Consider the following 20775-nt stretch of genomic DNA (forward strand, 5'->3'; position numbering starts at 1 on the left):
ATGCTGTATGATGATAACAGCACCCCTCACTTCACACGGAAAAACTTAATAGTAGCTTGATCACGCTACAGTTATGCCCCAAAAAGCCACATTTCCAAGGCCAAGCCTTTAATGAACAAAAACATTGTGATTAATTAATGATGAAGTTAAAGGTATATTCAGGATGGAGGGGTCTTCCTCCAATCAGGATTGAGCGGGGCGGGGCCTCGGTGCACGTGCTGTTGGCCTGTTGCGTGTCCCCCCCCCCCACTGTAGAGCGTGTGCGTACATATCTTGTTACCGGGACGGACCCAAATCACTGAATGCTCCTTTAACAAAACGAGGCTTAATTAAAAAAAAGTGAAGAGGAAATATAATAATGAACATAATTAATTAACACAGGTGACTAAATAAGTGGTTAATACGCGGCTGTCCATATTCGTTGATATATCGGGTTGCCATTTCTTAAAATGAATAGAGGTCAACCTATAGCTGTGTGGAGCTCTTAGACAACCAATAGGGACAGACATGGGGTGAGCTGAGCTCCGGGCTTTAAGACACTTCAAATTCACGCCAGTCCACTTCTTCACAAACACTCCAGTTCCGGGTGTTGCCTGTCTGTGTTTCTTTCTCTCCGTCCATATGCCCAAATATGGATGATTGACGTCATGGTACTGACATAGTTCTGTCTGACAAATATTAAACTAATACATATCAAATGATAGTTTGGTTTGCTGCTATAGATTGCGTGACGATATGACATCATCATGCAATGATGATTTCACAACCGTGAAATTGTTCTTTAAATATTTATAATAAATGAATATTACCGTTGGAGTCACCATTGTTTGTGTGCCAGACCATGTTGTTGCCAGCAGAACGTGGCGAGAAGCTGAGAAGCCGCGAGAGGTGGTTGAAATACGTCAGCGTGTTGACGCTGGTGCTCCAGAACGCCTCGGTCGCCCTCGGCACGCGCTACGTCTGCACGCTGCCCGGCGAGCGCTTCCTCGCCACCTCGGCCGTGGTCACGGCGGAGGCGCTCAAGCTGCTGACCTGCGTGGGCGTCGTCCTCCTGCAGAGCGGCCGGGCGGCGCTGTACGACAGCGTGGCGGTGCGTTACGGCGACACGCTGCGTCTGCTCGTCCCCGCCTTCCTCTACACGCTGCAGAACAACCTGGGCTACGTGGCCGTGGCCAACCTGCCCGCCGCCACCTTCCAGGTCACCTCCCAGCTGAAGATCCTGACCACGGCGCTGTTCAGCGTGCTGCTGCTGAGGCGCTCGCTGTCCCGAGGCCAGTGGGCGTCCCTGCTGCTCCTGTTCGCCGGCGTGGCCGTGGTGCAGGTCCAGCAGCACGCCATGGCGCCGCCGGCCGCCGTGGGCTCGTCCGGCGGCCAGAACCAGAACCCCGCCGTGGGGCTGCTCGCCGTGCTGGCCTGCTGCGTGTCGTCGGGCTTCGCCGGCGTCTACTTCGAGAAGATCCTCAAGGGAAGCTCCGCCTCTGTGTGGGTGCGGAACGTCCAGCTGGGACTCTCCGGCACGGCCCTCGGCATGCTGGGAGTCTGGTGGAAGGACGGCGCCGCGGTCTCCGCTAAAGGGTTCTTCTTCGGCTACACGCCCGCGGTGTGGGCGGTCGTTTTCAACAGTGCGTTCGGCGGCCTCCTGGTGGCCGTGGTGGTGAGGTACGCCGACAACGTCGTCAAGTCGCTCGCCATGTCCTTGTCCTGTGTGATCTCCACGCTGCTGTCGGTCTACCTGTTTGACTTCCATCTGGACCTTCTGTTTGCGTGCGGCGCTGCCATGGTCATAGGAGCCATCTACATGTACAGTAGGCTACACGTCCTAGCGCATCCTCAATGATATCAAAGCGAGAGATTTGCTCTATTGGGTGGCACCATATATCGGCTAGATCAGGAGGTAACAGGGGGCGCACGGCCCAAAAGGTTTGGGGGTTTGTTTTAAGTGATGCTGCTGGTTGAAAGGTTTTCACGTTATTTTTAGTCTTTAGTCAAACTAAACAACAGTTGACATTGTTCGTTGTATGCATTCTTTTCCAGCACTCCTGTCCAGCAGGCCAGCAGAGACAGCTGGGCATACAGCCCAGAACAACAGCAGCAGCACAGCCCAGGACAACAGGACTACAGCCCACAACAGCATGAACACAGCCCAGGACAACAGCAGTGCCCCGGGCCCGGCGCAGAGCAACACCACTACAGCCATGAAGAACACGAACGCAGCCTTCTGCCTGCGCCACTACATGTGGGTCAGTATATGACACCACATTCTGTTCTTTCTTTGGTGACCTTTTCACCATTGCAGGCCAGAATGTCCGGGCAAACCGGACATGAATGTTTCTTTGTCCCATCCCCCCCCGTCTGTGAGCCGATAATCTCGGAACACCGCTCGACATTTTCTGTGTTCTTACGGACACTCTTTTTGCTACTGCGCCTGCGTATTATAGACAAATTGGTATGCATTATCCCTTGAGTCGCGTACTCGAGATGTATCAGTCAGATTGTTCAGGGGCTCTAGCTAGAGACAGTACATCTAGCTACTTAGCTACATCTAGCTAGCTACATCTAGCTACTTAGCTACATCTAGCTACTTAGCTACATCTAGCTACTTAGCTACATCCAAGATGGCGCCTGGTGCACCTTGAAATGTGCTCTGCTCTTAGAGTATATATATTTATAGAGAAGGCACCCAGAGGAAATCTTGAGTTGAAATGGACATAGTGGCCGAATGAAGGTATTGCAGCCTGGCCCCAAACACATGAACGCGCTGTCCGTTGACTATCATTGTACACGTTCACGACGGACAACGCTCGTGCGCGTTCAACGGCAGCGCGTTCATGTGTTTGGGGCCACTCACCATTGCAATCCGTCCCAGAATGCACTCTGTTCCTACCAGGAAGGAGGAGTGAATCCGCCTCATGCGCTTTTGAGCAACTCAATGCAAGTGGATGGGAGGAGAACTCGGTGTGTTCTCTATAGATATATATACTCTATGGCTCCGTTGCTGCAAATCGCTGTGCGCTCTGATGTAATGGTCCTAAATACTAAGGCTGTCACGATTCTCGATACGAATCGAAATTGAATCGAAATTGACGTTCGATTCAGTGTATCGAAATGACGCACCGAATCGCGATGTTTTATGTTTTTACTTCCGCGAGCGGCCGGGCCATTCCGCGCATGCATGCTTCCGCTGGGGGAGAAAAAAAAGAGACGAAAAGCCAGCTGTATCGGAGCCTTGCCACACACACACACAGTCAGTCACATACACACAGCTCATAACGCACCGAGGCTCGACACATTGTGAGCTTGTAGATCAGTTATTTCTTTGCACACCGGCCACGGCTTTTTGCACCGGTCTGCACCGGGCCATCATTTGGTTACATACAGTTCCATGCAGTCATCTTTTTTTAGTATGGTAAACAATAAACATTGCATGCAATGCATTTTGATTTAATTGTAAGAGGGAGCGTATCAACACACAGGTGTAACCACTACATGTTCTGATTGAGCATGGGGAAGCATCGGACAAACACATGATTTCATTATAAACTGTAGGCCTAGTACCGGTAGATTTTCACCCAATGAAAATTTACACTTCACGGATTATAGGCCATTTGGAATTAGAACAATCGGTTGAAAATTGACCGAGAATAACACGATTTAAATATCAACTTTTTTGTTGCGCCGAGGACTTGTTGCGCTGAGGTGTTTTATAGTACTATACTTGTGAGGACCTGGCTGGCGCACGCCGCACACAAAAATGGTTCATCTGCAAGCTCACAAAGCGCTGTCATGCAACACTTGGAGCTTGTAGATAGTGATACACGGATGACAATAAACACACAGAAGTGAGAGAACGAGACCGCTGTTGTGTTTTACCATGGCCAGTGCTGTTGTAGACAGCGACGACGATGACACACGGAAAGAAGTTTGGAAATATTTTGGCTTCCCAGTGAGTTATGATGGCACACGACGCATCGTTGACAAAACGGTTTCAGTTTGTCGTTTATGCTCCAAACGAGTGCCGTATCCCAAAGGCAACGCGTCAAATATGGGCCAGCATCTTAGCAGACATCACAAAGAAATCGATCTGTCCAAAGATGGTACAAAGACAACAACACAGCCAACTATTCTAGATTCTTATAGAGAAAAGCTCTCAGCTAATTCGCCCCCGTGACATGCGATGATGCGACCACTTTCAATGGTGGAAAACGCTGGCTTTCAATATTTAATGAGAGTTGCAGAACCTGCACGTTACAAAATGCCATGCAGGTCGCATATGACCACACGTGTGTTACCTGGCATGTATGATAAAGTGAGGGCACAAATCACTGAAGGGCTGAGCCATGCAGATCAAATTGCACTAACTAGTATTCACACTTTGTTAGAGCTCTCATAGTCTTACCTGTTCAAACAATGTGAACATTCTACAAAGTAGGCTAGAATAATTTGTAACAGCCAAATGTAATTGTTTGGTTGAACTTTGTATTTACTATTTGTCTTTTTTCCCCTTTATTTTACTTACTTAGAGCTTAACAAGAATGTTACAAGTCATCTAATCTTAAATAAACATTTAAAAAAAATGTTAGGGCATAAAACCCAAAGTTGTTAAACCTTTTATTATTCTCATTCTGATTTGTTATTTATAGAAAATAAAAGTGACTTATTGGGAAACAAGTGTTTTTCTTTACAAATCAAGATATTGGCCTAAATTATAATTATTAATTATATATCCCTCAATGCTGAAAAAGGAGGTTTTAAAAAAATAGATTGAAATAATCGAAGCAAATCGTGAGCTTCAAATCGAAAATGTAATTGAATCGTGGACTAGGCGAATCGTGATAGCGAATCGAACATCGAATCGAATCGTGAGCTTCAAATCGAAAATTGAATTGAATCGTGGACTAGGCGAATCGTGACAGCCCTACTAAATACTCCCTGGTGTTCTGATTTGTTCGGGGTGTTAAGAGGTTTTCTCTGAAGTGTCTGAAGCGGTTTTGTCTGAATGGAGTTAGGTGGTTTCCTCCTGACAGCAACGACTCTTAGTACTAAACACACCGTAAAAGAAATAAACGTATTGTATGATCTTAAACGATAAGTTCACGCAGATCATTTCCTCTCTCTCCCAGGAAAGTATCTGAGACTTAAGAAGATTGACTTCCAGTTACCGTACGACATTCTCTGGCTGTGGACAAACAACCAGGTACCGACAAACAGCACGACAACATTAACCCATTCTGAACGGGCACCCATTTTGGTGTTGGCATCATGTCGTGCTTTAGCTATTGAAAAATAGCAGATCTACAAGCTCATATCGCGCCACCGAGTGGCGCGATACGAGCTTGTAGGTCTGCTATTTTTGGAAAAATCGAAGAGCGACTGACATTTTTAGAATCTGATCTCAGGTCAGAATGGGTTAATCAGACCAGCGTGTGTCCAGTGGAAACCTCGTGTGAATCTGATCTCAGGTCAGAATGGGTTAACACTACACAACTTCACTACAGTAACACATCTATACAACACGACGCTACATTAAATAAAATGCAACACGCAGCACCAGAGCCATACAGTAATACATAATTACGACATTGAGTGGGCAGAAAACGGAGTTGTCGTAACTCTGTCTTACTCTATGGCTCTGCACAGCACTAGTGGAACACAAACACGATGATTTGATTGGCTGATCACCCCATAGCAATGATTTGATTGGCTGATCACCCCATAGCAATGATTTGATTGGCTGATCACCCCATAGCAATGATTTGATTGGCTGATCACCCCATAGCAATGATTTGATTGGCTGATCACCCCATAGCAATGATTTGATTGGCTGATCACCCCATAGCAATGATTTGATTGGCTGATCACCCCCCATAGCAATGTTTTGATTGGCTGATCACCCCATAGCAATGATTTGATTGGCTGATCACCCCATAGCAATGATTTGATTGGCTGATCACCCCATAGCAATGATTTGATTGGCTGATCACCCCCCATAGCAATGATTTGATTGGCTGATCACCCCATAGCAATGATTTGATTGGCTGATCACCCCCCATAGCAATGATTTGATTGGCTGATCACCCCATAGCAATGATTTGATTGGCTGATCACCCCATAGCAATGATTTGATTGGCTGATCACCCCATAGCAATGATTTGATTGGCTGATCACCCCATAGCAATGCTTTGATTGGCTGATCACCCCATAGCAATGATTTGATTGGCTGATCACCCCATAGCAATGATTTGATTGGCTGATCACCCCATAGCAATGATTTGATTGGCTGATCACCCCATAGCAATGATTTGATTGGCTGATCACCCCATAGCAATGATTTGATTGGCTGATCACCCCATAGCAATGATTTGATTGGCTGATCACCCCATAGCAATGATTTGATTGGCTGATCACCCCATAGCAATGATTTGATTGGCTGATCACCCCATAGCAATGATTTGATTGGCTGATCACCCCATAGCAATGATTTGATTGGCTGAGCAAAGTACATATTGAGGACCAAACGTGAGGGCAGAAAAGTGAAGAGGCCAAAATGTCATTTTAGGTATTATGAATATCCTGGGAATACTGTGTGCCTTGTGATGACTGGGTCCAGTATTTAGTTCAGTGACCATGGTCACTGAACTAAACTGGATATTTTTAACCCATTCTGACCTGAGATCAGATTCATACGAGGTTTCCACTGGACACACACTGGTCTGATTAACCCATTCTGACCTGAGATCAGATTCTAAAAATGTCTGTTGTTCTTCGATTTTCGAAAAAATAGCAGACCTACAAGCTCGTATCGCGCCACTCGGTGGCGCGATACGAGCTTGTAGATCTGCTATTTTTCAATAGGTAAAGCACGACACGATGCTAACACCAAATGTAAGGATCATGAAGTTATGACGATTGTGCAAAAAAAATAAACGTTGAATGATTATTATAATTGCGATCAGGCGATGATGTAATAATTGTGACAGGTCTAGTGATGTCAGATCTCTGTTGCTGCTATAATATATGTAATATATTATTTGTATTAATATTATTGTAACACAGAACAAACACAGTGCAATATACAGTAAGGTAGCAGAGTGATGTATGTGTCCTGGTAATGCAACGTTGTGTGTGTGTGTGTGTGTGTGTGTGTGTGTGTGTGTGTGTGTGTGTGTGTGTGTGTGTGTGTGTGTGTGTGTGTGTGTGTGTGTGTGTGTGTGTGTGTGTGTGTGTGTGTGCGTGCATGTTGCAGCTCGTCAGACAGCCATCAGTTCCCTTGAAGAGGAAGAGACCTTACTGTAAGTAGTGCACACACACGCACGCACACACACACACACACACACACACTCACTGGTATTGTATAATATCTTAACAAATGCACATAATACTGTAGTAGGCCTACCTTAATAATGCCATCATTGCTTTGTTCTCTCTCTCTCTCTCTCTCTCTCTCTCTCTCTCTCTCTCTCTCTCTCTCTCTCTCTCTCTCTCTCTCTCTCTCTCTCTCTCAGTTCGAGTGAAGGAGAGGTCTATATCCCCTCTTCATCATCACCATCATCATCATCATCTTCCTACCCAGCAGCCCCTGGTGAGTCAGAGTAGCTTAACCCATTTTGGGGCGGGAACCCCTTTTGGTGTTATGCTTTAGCTATTGAAAAATAGCAGATCTACAAGCTCATAGCTCATAGCTCGAGCTATGAGCTTGTAGATCTGCTATTTTTGAAAAATCGAAGATTCTGAACTTAAAGACAGAGGACCATGTGTCCATTCTGATCACAATTATGAACTAATAACTCCTGCTGGTGTCTACTGTCTCAAATTAATACATGATGGATGGATGGATGGAAGGACGGATGGATGAACGGATGAACGGATGGATGGATATACCCCCTTAGATAGCATTTTATGTCGACTTAGATAGTGTTTTAGACAGACTTATAGCTAGTTACGTAGACAGCACTAGAATTGCATTTTATGTAGTCATAGCACTTTATAGTACACATGTATAATATATAATATAGTATAGTATGTATAGTTGACATAGATACTCCACTGTTACGTTCTTAGCTTATACACGATTCATGATAACTACTTTTTATATATGTGATGTATGACATGCTTTGTTTTTGCTTAAATGTAAGTCGCTCTGGATCAAGAGCGTCTGCTAAATGCCTAAATTGTAAATTGTAATATGGACGGACGGACGGACAGACAGACACACTGAAGTGTTCATTTTAAAAGTGCAGAAACCCTGTGTTTCCAGGAGGATTGTTCCAGTGACATCATCAACATGTTCCCTCACCTCGACATGGAGCCACTCAGTAGCAGTGACAGGTATCATCCCTAATAATAATAATAATAATAAACTTTATACAGCACCTTTCTTACAACGTTACAACGTGCTTAAACTGATAAAATACAACATGAGATCATATCAAATGCATCATCTCATCTCACGTCATATTCCAGATGTAATTATTCACTTACTTAAACCATAATGTAGTAAATCAGGTCGGAGGGGCTTACTGTCGGTTTAACCCATTCTGGGGGGGAACCCCTTTTGGTGTTAGCATTATGTTATGCTTTAGCCATTGAAAAACAGCAGATCTACCCTAGGGGTACGCGACGCATAGCCAGGGGGTACCCCAAGCCCCCTCAAAAAAAATAATATATATATATATATATATATATTTTTTTTTTTTGAGGGGCTAGTGAATCATGGTGTGTGTGTGATATGAAATGTCCAGTACCTCCCCAGTGCCTCCCCAAGTGCCACCCCAGTGTCTGCCCTGCAGTGTCTGCCCAGTGTCTGCCCAGTGCCTCCCCAGTGTCCCCCTGAGTGCCTCCCCAGTGTCTCCCCAGTGCCTCCCCAATGTCTCCCCAGTGGCTGCAGTTTCTCCCCAGTGCCTCCCCAGTGCCTGCCCAGTGTCCCCTCAGTGCTTCCCCAGTGCCTCCCCAGTGTCCCCCTGAGTGCCTCCCCAGTGCCTCCCCAGTGTCCCCCCAGTGCCTCCCCAGTGCCTCCCCAGTGTCCCCCCAGTGCCTCCCCAGTACCTCCCCAGTGTCCCCCTGAGTGCCTGCCCAGTGTCCCCCCAGTGCCTCCCCAGTACCTCCCCAGTGTCCCCCTGAGTGCCTGCCCAGTGTCTCCCCAGTGCCTCCCCAGTGTCTCCCCAGTGTCCCCTCAGTGCCTTCCCAGTGCCTCCCCAGTGTCCCCTCAGTGCCTTCCCAGTGTCTCCCCAGTGTCCCCTCAGTGTCTCCCCAGTGCCTCCCCAGTGTCTCCCCAGTGTCCCCTCAGTGCCTTCCCAGTGCCTCCCCAGTGTCCCCTCAGTGCCTCCCCAGTGTCCCCCTGAGTGCCTCCCCAGTGCCCAGCCGAGTGCCTCCCCAGTGTCCCCCTGAGTGCCTCCCCAGTGTCCCCCTGAGTGCCTCCCCATGCTCCCCAGTGCCTCCCCAGTGTCCCCTCAGTGCCTCCCCAGTGTCCCCCCGAGTGCCTCCCCATGCTCCCCAGTGTCTCCCCAGTGTCCCCCTGAGTGCCTCCCCAGTGCCTCCCCAGTGTCCCCCTGAGTGCCTCCCCAGTGCCTCCCCAGTGTCCCCCTGAGTACCTCCCGAGTGTCCCCCTGAGTGCCTCCCCAGTGCCTCCCCAGTGTCCCCCTGAGTACCTCCCGAGTGCCTCCCCAGTGTCTCCCCAGTGCCTCCCCAGTGCCTGCCCAGTGTCCCCCCAGTGTCTCCAATAGCAATACAAGAGCAATAATACAAATTAATCTTAATTTATTAATCTTATTAATTAATTATTGAATCTAATTAATTAATTAATTAATCAAAATGTTCTACGCAAGAAGGCCCCCCTGCGGCCTGCGCCCAGCACCATGCCAAAGCTTTTTCCTGCAGGAAACACTGCTTGTGGTTGTAAATATATTGTTATCTGTGTTGCGAGGATGAGGGGGTACCTGGAAAAATATCTACCCCAAAAGGGGTACCTGGTCCAAAAAGGTTTGGGAACCCCTGAGCTAAGGAACTCATATGCTGAGTTTGCCGTAACCCACGATGGAACCCTGAACCTTGTTGTCCCAAAGCGAAGTGAACCACTGAGCCACCCGGACAACTCTTAAAGTTGAATTAAGAATATATATATCCTGGTACCTAAACTGCCTCCCCCTGGCCAGCCGGGGCGCCTGATGGAGGGCAAAGGAACTGGTTGGAATAACGTGTTCCTTCCACACGCTACGTCCAACCAGGGAAACTCCCCCCTGTCAGGTGTAAAGGAGCAACTTGGACACTCAGGCATGAAGGAAGCATGAGTTCAAGTCCGTTGCTCTCCCCTTGTCCCCCATATATGGGGACTAGGTTGGTGGAGGGTGTGTAGAGCCCAGGATCACATTAGATAATTGACACAGAGGTGAAAAATGGGTTACAAAATCGTGGGATAAAAAAAAAGAAATAATATATATTTATTGAGCATAATCGAGCATTGATATATGAAGCACAGTTTGGGCTCCGTCTCTATTCATTAGATAGATTAGTCGCTTATAGTTCATAGCTCATGTTGGTCTCATGAGCTTGCGTGTGTGTGTGTGTGCGTGCGTGCGTGCGCGTGCATGCGTGCGTGTGTGTGTGTGCGTGCGCGTGTTGCCAGGAGCCTGGTAGTGGAGCGTCGGGTGTTTCTGGTGAGGAACTGGACCCTGGTGAGAGAGAGACAACTGCGGCTGAGGAGAGAGAGCAGAGACACGTCGGGGCGAGAGACTACCCAGCCCGGAGAGAGAGGCCAGGAGACGAGAGACCACAGACGCACCAAGTCAGGTCCATGAAGCAAGTGTGTGTGTTAGTTTTCGTTTTAGTAGGCGTGTGTGTGTGTGTGTGTGTGTGGTTGTGCGTCTGCATGCCTGCGTGTGCCTGTGTGTGTGTGCACCTGCTTGCGACTGTGTGTGCATGCGTGTGTACGTACGCATGCGCGCATTCCTACGTATGCATGTGCACATGTGTGTGTCTGTGTTTTGTACATACATGTTTGTGGGTGAATTTGCATGCTGTGGATGTGTCTCAAACTGAAAAATAACAGTTTGTAGACCAGTAAGACGCCCTTTAGGCGAGGTCGTGTGCACGCGTCCGCCTGGGTGACGGCAGACAGCAGACTGCAGACAGCAGACTGCTGGGTGACGGCAGACAGCAGTCTGCAGACAGCAGACTGCTGGGTGACGGCAGACAGCAGTCTGCAGACAGCAGACTGCTGGGTGACGGCAGACAGCAGTCTGCAGACAGCAGACTGCTGGGTGACGGCAGACAGCAGACAGCAGACTGCAGACAGCAGACAGCAGACTGCTGGGCAACATTCCATGTCATTTCCGGTTGGGACGTCATCCAAAGTGGTTCCACTCCATTTCAGTGGATGGGAGGAAAAATCTTCAAACAAATCTTCAAACAATTCTAACCAAAGACTGTGTTTTTGACGGCCCATCGCGGTCCCGTCGTTCATAATTCGTAGTCATACTTCCCGTTGTTGTTGTTGTTGTTGTCGATCCCCTTGGTGGTGTTTTGGCTACATCTAGCTACTTCTAGCTACTTCCAAAATGGCGCGGAGCAACCTTGAAATAGGCTCTGATTGAAGCTGCAAATCGCTGGGCGTTCGGGGTGTTAACTGCGACCTTCGGTCTCAATCAATAAAGCCAAAATCCCAGGCAATATTTAAAAAAAGAAAAGCTGGACATACTGTATGAGGGGCTGGTGCCCCTCAAGATAGATGCTGGTTCATTCAGTTGCTATTTGTAGTCATGGCTGCCAGTTCCCACCTGATGTCGTGCGGGAGTTCAGATGTAGTCATGGCTGCCAGTTCCCACATGATGTTGTGCGGGAGTTCAGACTGATCTAGATCGCACTGAATAACTGCTAGCTTGCATAATGTCTTGAGGCTAGGACTGAGGTCTAAGATGTACATGTCATCATCAGGGGTGTTGAGGATGACAACACAATCTCCCATCATGCAACAGCACCTCTTTGCCCTCAGACATGGGCCGTTCCCCTTGGGCTCAACCTTCTTCCAGGAGAAGGTCTCTGGATTGAATTTCCACAGATTATTGAACCATACGCACATTTTTGGTGGCGTCCTGCCACCAAATATGTACAGCTCTCCATTGTGGGTAAAGGCTGAATGATCACAGCGTTCTCCTGGATGAAGCTGTGTAGAAGGTGTGTTCAGCCAGTGGCCGTTCTCTGTGTCAAACACTCTGACGGTGGTGTTGTAGCACTCAATCCCGCTCCAGCCCCCAAATACAAACATCTTTGTCCCGATGATGGTGGCAGAGTGCCTTGATGAATCAGGAGGTGGAGTTCCTCTGGTGTTAATTAAAGTCCAGACCATCGTGCTGGTGTCCAGCTTGTACGTGTCATTAGTCCAGTGAGTCCACTGGATGGATCCTCCATGGATAAACATGACCTTCTCCAAGACACAGGCTGAGTAGTTCTCCGTCGACTCTGGAAACGTCCCAGAAACCTGTGGTTTGAACCATATGTGGATGTCAACATCAAATGCATAAAGATCTTTGCAGAACTCCCAGATGTAGACCGTATCTTCAATCGGCACAACTCTGCAGCACTGGCGTGAGGAGGGAACCACAAGTTGACATTCTCTTTCAGGGGTCACTGGGGTCAACTTCCTCCAGGTCAAAGCCACTGTGTTGAAGACATGCACATCGATCTGCTCCCCGTTGCCTCCAAAGGAGTACACAGAGTGTCTCACTGTCACAGCAGTCTGATTGGCGGTCTCTGGTCCTCTCAGACGCACCGCCCAGCGTAACATTACTCACAGGAGTATGACAGGGGTAAAATCTCATTGGTCAATCTTAATCTATTCATCGAGCTGTTGTCTAAAATTGTGGCATATTCTGCGTCTTAACATTACATTGGTTCAGAGGCACAAGCATCATGCAAAGCTTGGCCAATCCGTGAAAGCCGACGGTTTGGGTTGGCCAATCAAGGAAGCTGATGCCTGTTGATCTCCCTAATATGGAAAATTGGCCAGTAGTAAGCTCCGCTCAGGGACACTCTGTTCAACAGTGACACCTAGTGTTCGGTTACACTGCTCAGCACATATGCCAACTAATGCATGCTGTAGGATTCTGCCTTTGTGCGACACAAACCTAAAAGAATGTCTGGCCTTATTAAAATAAAATTGGGCTTTTTAGAGCACCTTGGGCAGCCGTGCTGGCATCCTGGTGCGGGCGAGGAACCGTGCGGGCAGACTCCCGTTGACATCGATGCTCTTCGCCGACGTGCAATCGCTGGACAACAAAACGACCGAACTACGGGAGGTCTTCATGTAGGGGGTCATCATGATTCTGAATCCATGCCAAGCATTAGTGTTTCACAGAAAACACTCACGGCCATAGCCGTCATCACAGATGTGATGAGGTCCTCACATTAGGGCACATTTGGGCAAGTGGGTGAAGTCGAATTTAGCCCAAAGTGTGTCTCCTGCTAAAATAATTGTTGGAATGGATTCAGAATCATGAAGACCCCCAAGTTAAGATAAGATAAGATCTTTATTGTCACTGTATGAAACATACAACAAAATTCTGTTTAGTGCAGCACAACATATAACAGTATCAAGAGAGGACGCAAAGACAACGAAAAAAACACTGAAGGGGCTAAAACTAAAACTTTGTTTACACGTCACATGACCTATACTGTACTACTTAAAAGAATAATGACATTTAGAAAATGTTATGATGTTATATACGGTAGGTTGTTAATTGTACCTACGCCAACTTTCAGCAGCTGGTTCACACGGGCAGATGCAAAAGGCACAAAGCTATCCTACTGTCTGTCACAAAAAAATATATAGCTTCTGTTTGAGACACAGCCTCTGTGTGTGTGTGTGTGTGTGTGTGTGTGTGTGTGTGTGTGTGTGTGTGTGTGTGTGTGTGTGTGTGTGTGTGTGTGTGTGTGTGTGTGTGTGTGTGTGTGTGTGTGTGTGTGTGTGTGTGTGTGCGCGCGTACACACACACACAGGGCCGACAGAGAACCGTCTCAGGTCATGGGGGGGTCAAATCACACACATTCACTGACCTACAGTGCATGACCTCTGGCCCCTGCAGGTCAGCCAATGGGAGAGGAGGAGTCCCCCCACCACCATGACACTCAGGACCCCCGCACCCTTTTCACTGCCCACCCACAGGTCAGTACCCGGGTCAAAAGGTCAAGACAATTAGGAACTGTCTCTGTCTCTCAGCTGTCCTACTGTCTGTCTCTCCTACACTGTCTCCCTCTCAGCTGTCCTACTGTCTGTCTCTCCTACACCGTCTCCCTCTCAGCTGTCCTACTGTCTGTCTCTCCTACACTGTGTCCCTCTCAGCTGTCCTACTGTCTGTCTCTCCTACACTGTCTCCCTCTCAGCTGTCCTACTGTCTGTCTCTCCTACACCGTCTCCCTCTCAGCTGTCCTACTGTCTGTCTCTCCTACACTGTGTCCCTCTCAGCTGTCCTACTGTCTGTCTCTCCTACACTGTCTCTCTCTCAGCTGTCCTACTGTCTGTCTCTCCTTCACTGTCTCTCCCTCTCAGCTGTCCTACTGTCTGTCTCTCCTACACTGTCTCCCTCTCAGCTGTCCTACTGTCTGTCTCTCCCTACACTGTCTCTCTCTCAGCTGTCCTACTGTCTGTCTCTCCTACACTGTCTCCCTCTCAGCTGTCCTACTGTTTGTCTCTCCTACACTGTCTCCCTCTCAGCTGTCCTACTGTCTGTCTCTCCTACACTGTCTCCCTCTCAGCTGTCCTACTGTCTGTCTCTCCCTACACTGTCTCTCTCTCAGCTGTCCTACTGTCTGTCTCTCCTACACTGTCTCCCTCTCAGCTGTCCTACTGTTTGTCTCTCCTACACTGTCTCCCTCTCAGCTGTCCTACTGTCTGTCTCTCCTACACTGTCTCCCTCTCAGCTGTCCTACTGTCTGTCTCTCCTACACTGTCTCTCAGCTGTCCTACTGTCTGTCTCTCCTACACTGTCTCTCCCTCTCAGCTGTCCTACTGTCTGTCTCTCCTACACTGTCTCCCTCTCAGCTGTCCTACTGTCTGTCTCTCCTACACTGTCTCCCTCTCAGCTGTCCTACTGTCTGTCTCTCCTACACTGTCTCCCTCTCAGCTGTCCTACTGTCTGTCTCTCCTACACTGTCTCCCTCTCAGCTGTCCTACTGTCTGTCTCTCCTACACTGTCTCCCTCTCAGCTGTCCTACTGTCTGTCTCTCCTACACTGTCTCCCTCTCAGCTGTCCTACTGTCTGTCTCTCCTACATTGTCTCCCTCTCAGCTGTCCTACTGTCTGTCTCTCCTACACTGTCTCCCTCTCAGCTGTCCTACTGTCTGTCTCTCCTACACTGTCTCTCCCTCTCAGCTGTCCTACTGTCTGTCTCTCCTACACTGTCTCCCTCTCAGCTGTCCTACTGTCTGTCTCTCCTACACTGTCTCCCTCTCAGCTGTCCTACTGTCTGTCTCTCCTACACTGTCTCTCCCTCTCAGCTGTCCTACTGTCTGTCTCTCCTACACTGTCTCCCTCTCAGCTGTCCTACTGTCTGTCTGACCTACACTGTCTCCCTCTCAGCTGTCCTACTGTCTGTCTCTCCTACACTGTCTCCCTCTCAGCTGTCCTACTGTCTGTCTCTCCTACACTGTCTCCCTCTCAGCTGTCCTACTGTCTGTCTCTCCTACACTGTCTCTGTCTCTCAGCTGTCCTACTGTCTGTCTCTCCTACACTGTCTCCCTCTCAGCTGTCCTACTGTCTGTCTCTCCTACACTGTCTCCCTCTCAGCTGTCCTACTGTCTGTCTCTCCTACACTGTCTCCCTCTCAGCTGTCCTACTGTCTGTCTCTCCTACACTGTCTCTGTCTCTCAGCTGTCCTACTGTCTGTCTCTCCTACACTGTGTCCCTCTCAGCTGTCCTACAGTCTGTCTCTCCTACACTGTGTCCCTCTCAGCTGTCCTACTGTCTGTCTCTCCTACACTGTCTCTCTCTCAGCTGTCCTACTGTCTGTCTCTCCTACACTGTCTGTCTCTCAGCTGTCCTACTGTCTGTCTCTCCTACACTGTCTCCCTCTCAGCTGTCCTACTGTCTGTCTCTCCTACACTGTCTCCCTCTCAGCTGTCCTACTGTCTGTCTCTCCTACACTGTCTGTCTCTCAGCTGTCCTACTGTCTGTCTCTCCTACACTGTCTCCCTCTCAGCTGTCCTACTGTCTGTCTCTCCTACACTGTCTCCCTCTCAGCTGTCCTACTGTCTGTCTGACCTACACTGTCTCCCTCTCAGCTGTCCTACTGTCTGTCTCTCCTACACTGTCTCCCTCTCAGCTGTCCTACTGTCTGTCTCTCCTACACTGTCTCCCTCTCAGCTGTCCTACTGTCTGTCTCTCCTACACTGTCTCTGTCTCTCAGCTGTCCTACTGTCTGTCTCTCCTACACTGTCTCCCTCTCAGCTGTCCTACTGTCTGTCTCTCCTACACTGTCTCCCTCTCAGCTGTCCTACTGTCTGTCTCTCCTACACTGTCTCCCTCTCAGCTGTCCTACTGTCTGTCTCTCCTACACTGTCTCTGTCTCTCAGCTGTCCTACTGTCTGTCTCTCCTACACTGTGTCCCTCTCAGCTGTCCTACAGTCTGTCTCTCCTACACTGTGTCCCTCTCAGCTGTCCTACTGTCTGTCTCTCCTACACTGTCTCTCTCTCAGCTGTCCTACTGTCTGTCTCTCCTACACTGTCTGTCTCTCAGCTGTCCTACTGTCTGTCTCTCCTACACTGTCTCCCTCTCAGCTGTCCTACTGTCTGTCTCTCCTACACTGTCTCCCTCTCAGCTGTCCTACTGTCTGTCTCTCCTACACTGTCTGTCTCTCAGCTGTCCTACTGTCTGTCTCTCCTACACTGTCTCCCTCTCAGCTGTCCTACTGTCTGTCTCTCCTACACTGTCTGTCTCTCAGCTGTCCTACTGTCTGTCTCTCCTACACTGTCTCCCTCTCAGCTGTCCTACTGTCTGTCTCTCCTACACTGTCTCCCTCTCAGCTGTCCTACTGTCTGTCTCTCCTACACTGTCTGTCTCTCAGCTGTCCTACTGTCTGTCTCTCCTACACTGTCTCCCTCTCAGCTGTCCTACTGTCTGTCTCTCCTGCACTGTCTCTCCCTCTCAGCTGTCCTACTGTCTGTCTCTCCTACACTGTCTCCCTCTCAGCTGTCCTACTGTCTGTCTCTCCTACACTGTCTCCCTCTCAGCTGTCCTACTGTCTGTCTCTCCTACACTGTCTCCCTCTCAGCTGTCCTATTGTCTGTCTCTCCTACACTGTCTCCCTCTCAGCTGTCCTACTGTCTGTCTCTCCTACACTGTCTCCCTCTCAGCTGTCCTATTGTCTGTCTCTCCTACACTGTCTCCCTCTCAGCTGTCCTACTGTCTGTCTCTCCTACACTGTCTGTCTCTCAGCTGTCCTACTGTCTGTCTCTCCTACACTGTCTCCCTCTCAGCTGTCCTACTGTCTGTCTCTCCTACACTGTCTCCCTCTCAGCTGTCCTACTGTCTGTCTCTCCTACACTGTCTCCCTCTCAGCTGTCCTACTGTCTGTCTCTCCTACACTGTCCCCCTCTCTAGACTATAGTAGTCTATTAATCTATCATAATGTAATACGGTTTAATTTTGAGGGTTTTTTAGTTTTAGTTTTTTCTGATGACTTGAAATTCTGTTCCTGTAGACGAGTGGTTCTCAAAGTGAGGCCCGGGGACCGTCGGGGGGGGGGGGGGGGGATCTCACACCAGTCGTTCCCAAAGGACCCCCAAATTGACACTAAATGAGCCCGCGGACCCCCATTTGAAAAGATATGCCAGGGGGAGCCCCATGAGAGAAGATCTTTACGGCTCTGGCAGTGATATCTCAACCATTTAAAAACTCCTTCAGTGCCACCTAGTGGTCACCAGTTTAGGCTCTGAGTGCCAGATCTCCCATTATAAAATAAAAGAGGGCGTTTTAACCCATTCTGACCGGGCACCCATTTTGGTGTTGGCATCATGTTATGCTTTAGCTATTTAAAAATAGCAGATCTACAAGCTCATATCGCGCCACCGAGTGGCGCGATACGAACTTGTAGGTCTGCTATTTTTGAAAAATCTAAAAAAACGACTGACATTTTTAGAATCTGATCTCAGGTCAGAATGGGTTCATCAGACCAGTGTGTGTCCGGCGGAAACCTCGTATGAATCTGATCTCAGGTCAGAATGGGTTAAAAAAAATGTAAATAAATAAATAACATTTTTTTAGACGTCTTTACGGGCATGGCACTCAGTGCATAGTTGATTCAGAGACGGGATGACGTCCCTGGCACTTAAACAGTTCTCCAGGACCCCCAGTTTGACATGCATTTAGACTACACGGACAGCCACACAGAGTGTAACACTCTGAGAGTGATTTTCACACTCTCAGAGTTATGGCCGTCCTTCAAAAAGCACATGAAGGACTTTGAATAGGGTCCCGTTGCGATGTTGCGGTCGAGGTGACAACGCGTTCGACGGTTGGAATTAACCCATTCTGACCGGGCACCCATTTTGGTGTCGGCATCATGTTATGCTTTAGCTATTGAAAAATAGCAGATCTACAAGCTCATAGCGCGCCACCGAGTGGCGCGCTATGAGCTTGTAGGTCTGCTATTTTTGAAAAAAAATCGAAGAACGACTGACATTTTTTTTAATCTGATCTCAGGTCAGAATGGGTTATAATCAGACCAGTGTGTGTCCAGTGGGAAACCTCGTATGAATCTGATCTCAGGTCAGAATGGGTTAATAAGTGTAACTGTTTTGATCGTCAGATCATCGGAGGCCTGAGGAGAGGAGGAGAGGACGAGGAAGGAGGAGGAGGAGGGGGGGACGGGGGGGACGTGTACAGCAGAGAGCAGCGGAGGAGAAGACTGAACAACCTACTGCTGAGCCTTCACACACACAGGTAGGCACGCACACACACACACTCACACACACACGCACACACACACACACACGCACACACTCACACACGCACGGCGGTGGCTCAGGGGTAGAGTGCCTGGATGGCATCTGTAAGGTTGCCAGTTCGAACCCGGGCTCCCCCAGAGTTACTGTCGAAGTGTCCTTGAGCAAGACACTGAACCCCTAATTGCTCCCGATGTGCTAGTTGGTGCCTTGCATGGTTTCCGCTGCCATCGGTGTATGAATGTGTGTGTGAATGGGTGAATGTAATGCACAATCTCTGTAAAGCGCCTTGGATAAAGGCGCTATATAAATGCACCATTTACCATTTTTACCATTTACGCACGCACGCACACACACACACACACACACACACACACACACACACACACAGGTACCACCACCACCGCTGCCACTGTTGCTGTGTTCACTTCGTCGACTAAAACTACGACGAAAACATGTTCGTCGTCGACTGCCTTTTTTCACTGACAAAAGAACGAAACAAAAACAAAGCTATATGATGACTAAATAATAAACAAAAACAAAGCTATATGATGACTAAATAATAAACAAAAACAAAGCTATATGATGACTAAATAATAAACAAAAACAAAGCTATATGATGAACTAAATAATAAACAAAAACAAAGCTATATGATGACTAAATAATAAAATATGCTTGACAATTCCGTCAGCAAATAAAAAACTATAGACTAAAGTGTTAGGGATGGACTATAGTGGAGAAAACACCCAGTATAGAAATGAAAGACAAGTGATTTTATGTTTGGTTGCATTCTGAAACTAGCAGATCGTTGTGAGCTTTGGCTATTTTCAGCATGCAGTCAATAGTTCGGCAGCTGACAGTCCTCTTTTGTTTTAACCCATTCTGACCTGAGATCAGATTCATACCAGGTTTCCACTGGACACACACTGGTCTGATTGACCCATTCTGACCTGAGATCAGATTCTATAAAAATGTCAGTCGTTCTTCGATTTTTCAAAAATAGCAGACCTACAAGCTCGTAGCGCGCCACTCGGTGGCGCGCTATGAGCTTGTAGATCTGCTATTTTTCAATAGCTAAAGCATAACATGATGCCAACACCAAAATGGGTGCCCGTTCAGAATGGGTTAAGTGGGATTTTTTTTTATTGGCCTAAACTATTGTCTATATACACTATATTGTGTATATATATATATACATACAATCCACTTGCTGACCGGCTGTCTGCATTGAGCTTTTTTTTTTAAATTGGGGTTTAAATGACCATACACATCCTATATAAGATTTTCAACTTTTCATCATGTCAAACTAGGGGGTTTTCATGATTCTAAATGGTAAATGGTAAATGGTGCATTTATATAGCGCCTTTATCCAAGGCGCTTTTACAGAGATTGTGCATTACATTCACCCATTCACACACACATTCATACACCGATGGCAGCGGAAACCATGCAAGGCACCAACTAGCACATCGGGAGCAATTAGGGGTTCAGTGTCTTGCTCAAGGACACTTCGACAGTAACTCTGGGGGAGCCCGGGTTCGAACTGGCAACCTTACAGTTACCATCCAGGCACTCTACCCCTGAGCCACCGCCGCCCCGAATCCATTCCAAGCATTAGTCTTGCACAAAAAACACTCCTTGGGCTAAAAACGGCCATAGCTATACTTGCCCAAATACTGTATGCCCAAATTCCCCAAAAATGTTCCCGACCTCATTACATTTGTGATGGTTGCAATGGCCGTTTTTTTTGTTGTTGTGCAAAACGAATGTTTGGAATCGATACAGAATCATGAAAACCCCCCAGTTTGACACGTCACATTCTGACCTGAGATCAGATTCATACGAG

General features: G+C 48.1%; 2 protein-coding genes across 3 annotated transcripts in view; both read left to right on the top strand.

Moving 5' to 3' along the window:
* The window catches only part of LOC310855654 (uncharacterized protein), a 50273-nt gene that overhangs the window by 22743 nt on the left and 6755 nt on the right, over positions 1-20775 (top strand). The window contains exons 11-18 of one of the 2 annotated variants that reach the window (XR_014569009.1): positions 2035-2240; positions 5121-5194; positions 7244-7289; positions 7503-7579; positions 8255-8325; positions 10619-10795; positions 14073-14152; positions 18793-18829. Coding sequence is in view for 1 of the 2 variants with exons in the window: in XM_083760754.1 (XP_083616880.1) it covers positions 2035-2240; positions 5121-5194; positions 7244-7289; positions 7503-7579; positions 8255-8325; positions 10619-10782; positions 14073-14152; positions 18793-18926 (852 nt within the window). In the remaining variant the exon portion in view is untranslated. Of the gene's footprint in view, positions 1-2034; positions 2241-5120; positions 5195-7243; positions 7290-7502; positions 7580-8254; positions 8326-10618; positions 10796-14072; positions 14153-18792; positions 18927-20775 lie in introns of those variants that run through there. The other variant, XM_083760754.1, reaches the window with a different exon arrangement.
* On the top strand, positions 842-1837 carry LOC310855971 (UDP-galactose translocator-like; the record flags this gene model as incomplete). Its single annotated transcript, XM_083761187.1, has 1 exon — positions 842-1837. The coding sequence occupies one exon, from the start codon at positions 842-844 to the stop codon at positions 1835-1837; it is 996 nt and encodes a 331-aa protein (XP_083617313.1).

Source organism: Protomyctophum parallelum (assembly GCF_964188405.1).
Source record: "Protomyctophum parallelum genome assembly, chromosome: 3".
Lineage (NCBI taxonomy): Eukaryota > Metazoa > Chordata > Actinopteri > Myctophiformes > Myctophidae > Protomyctophum > Protomyctophum parallelum.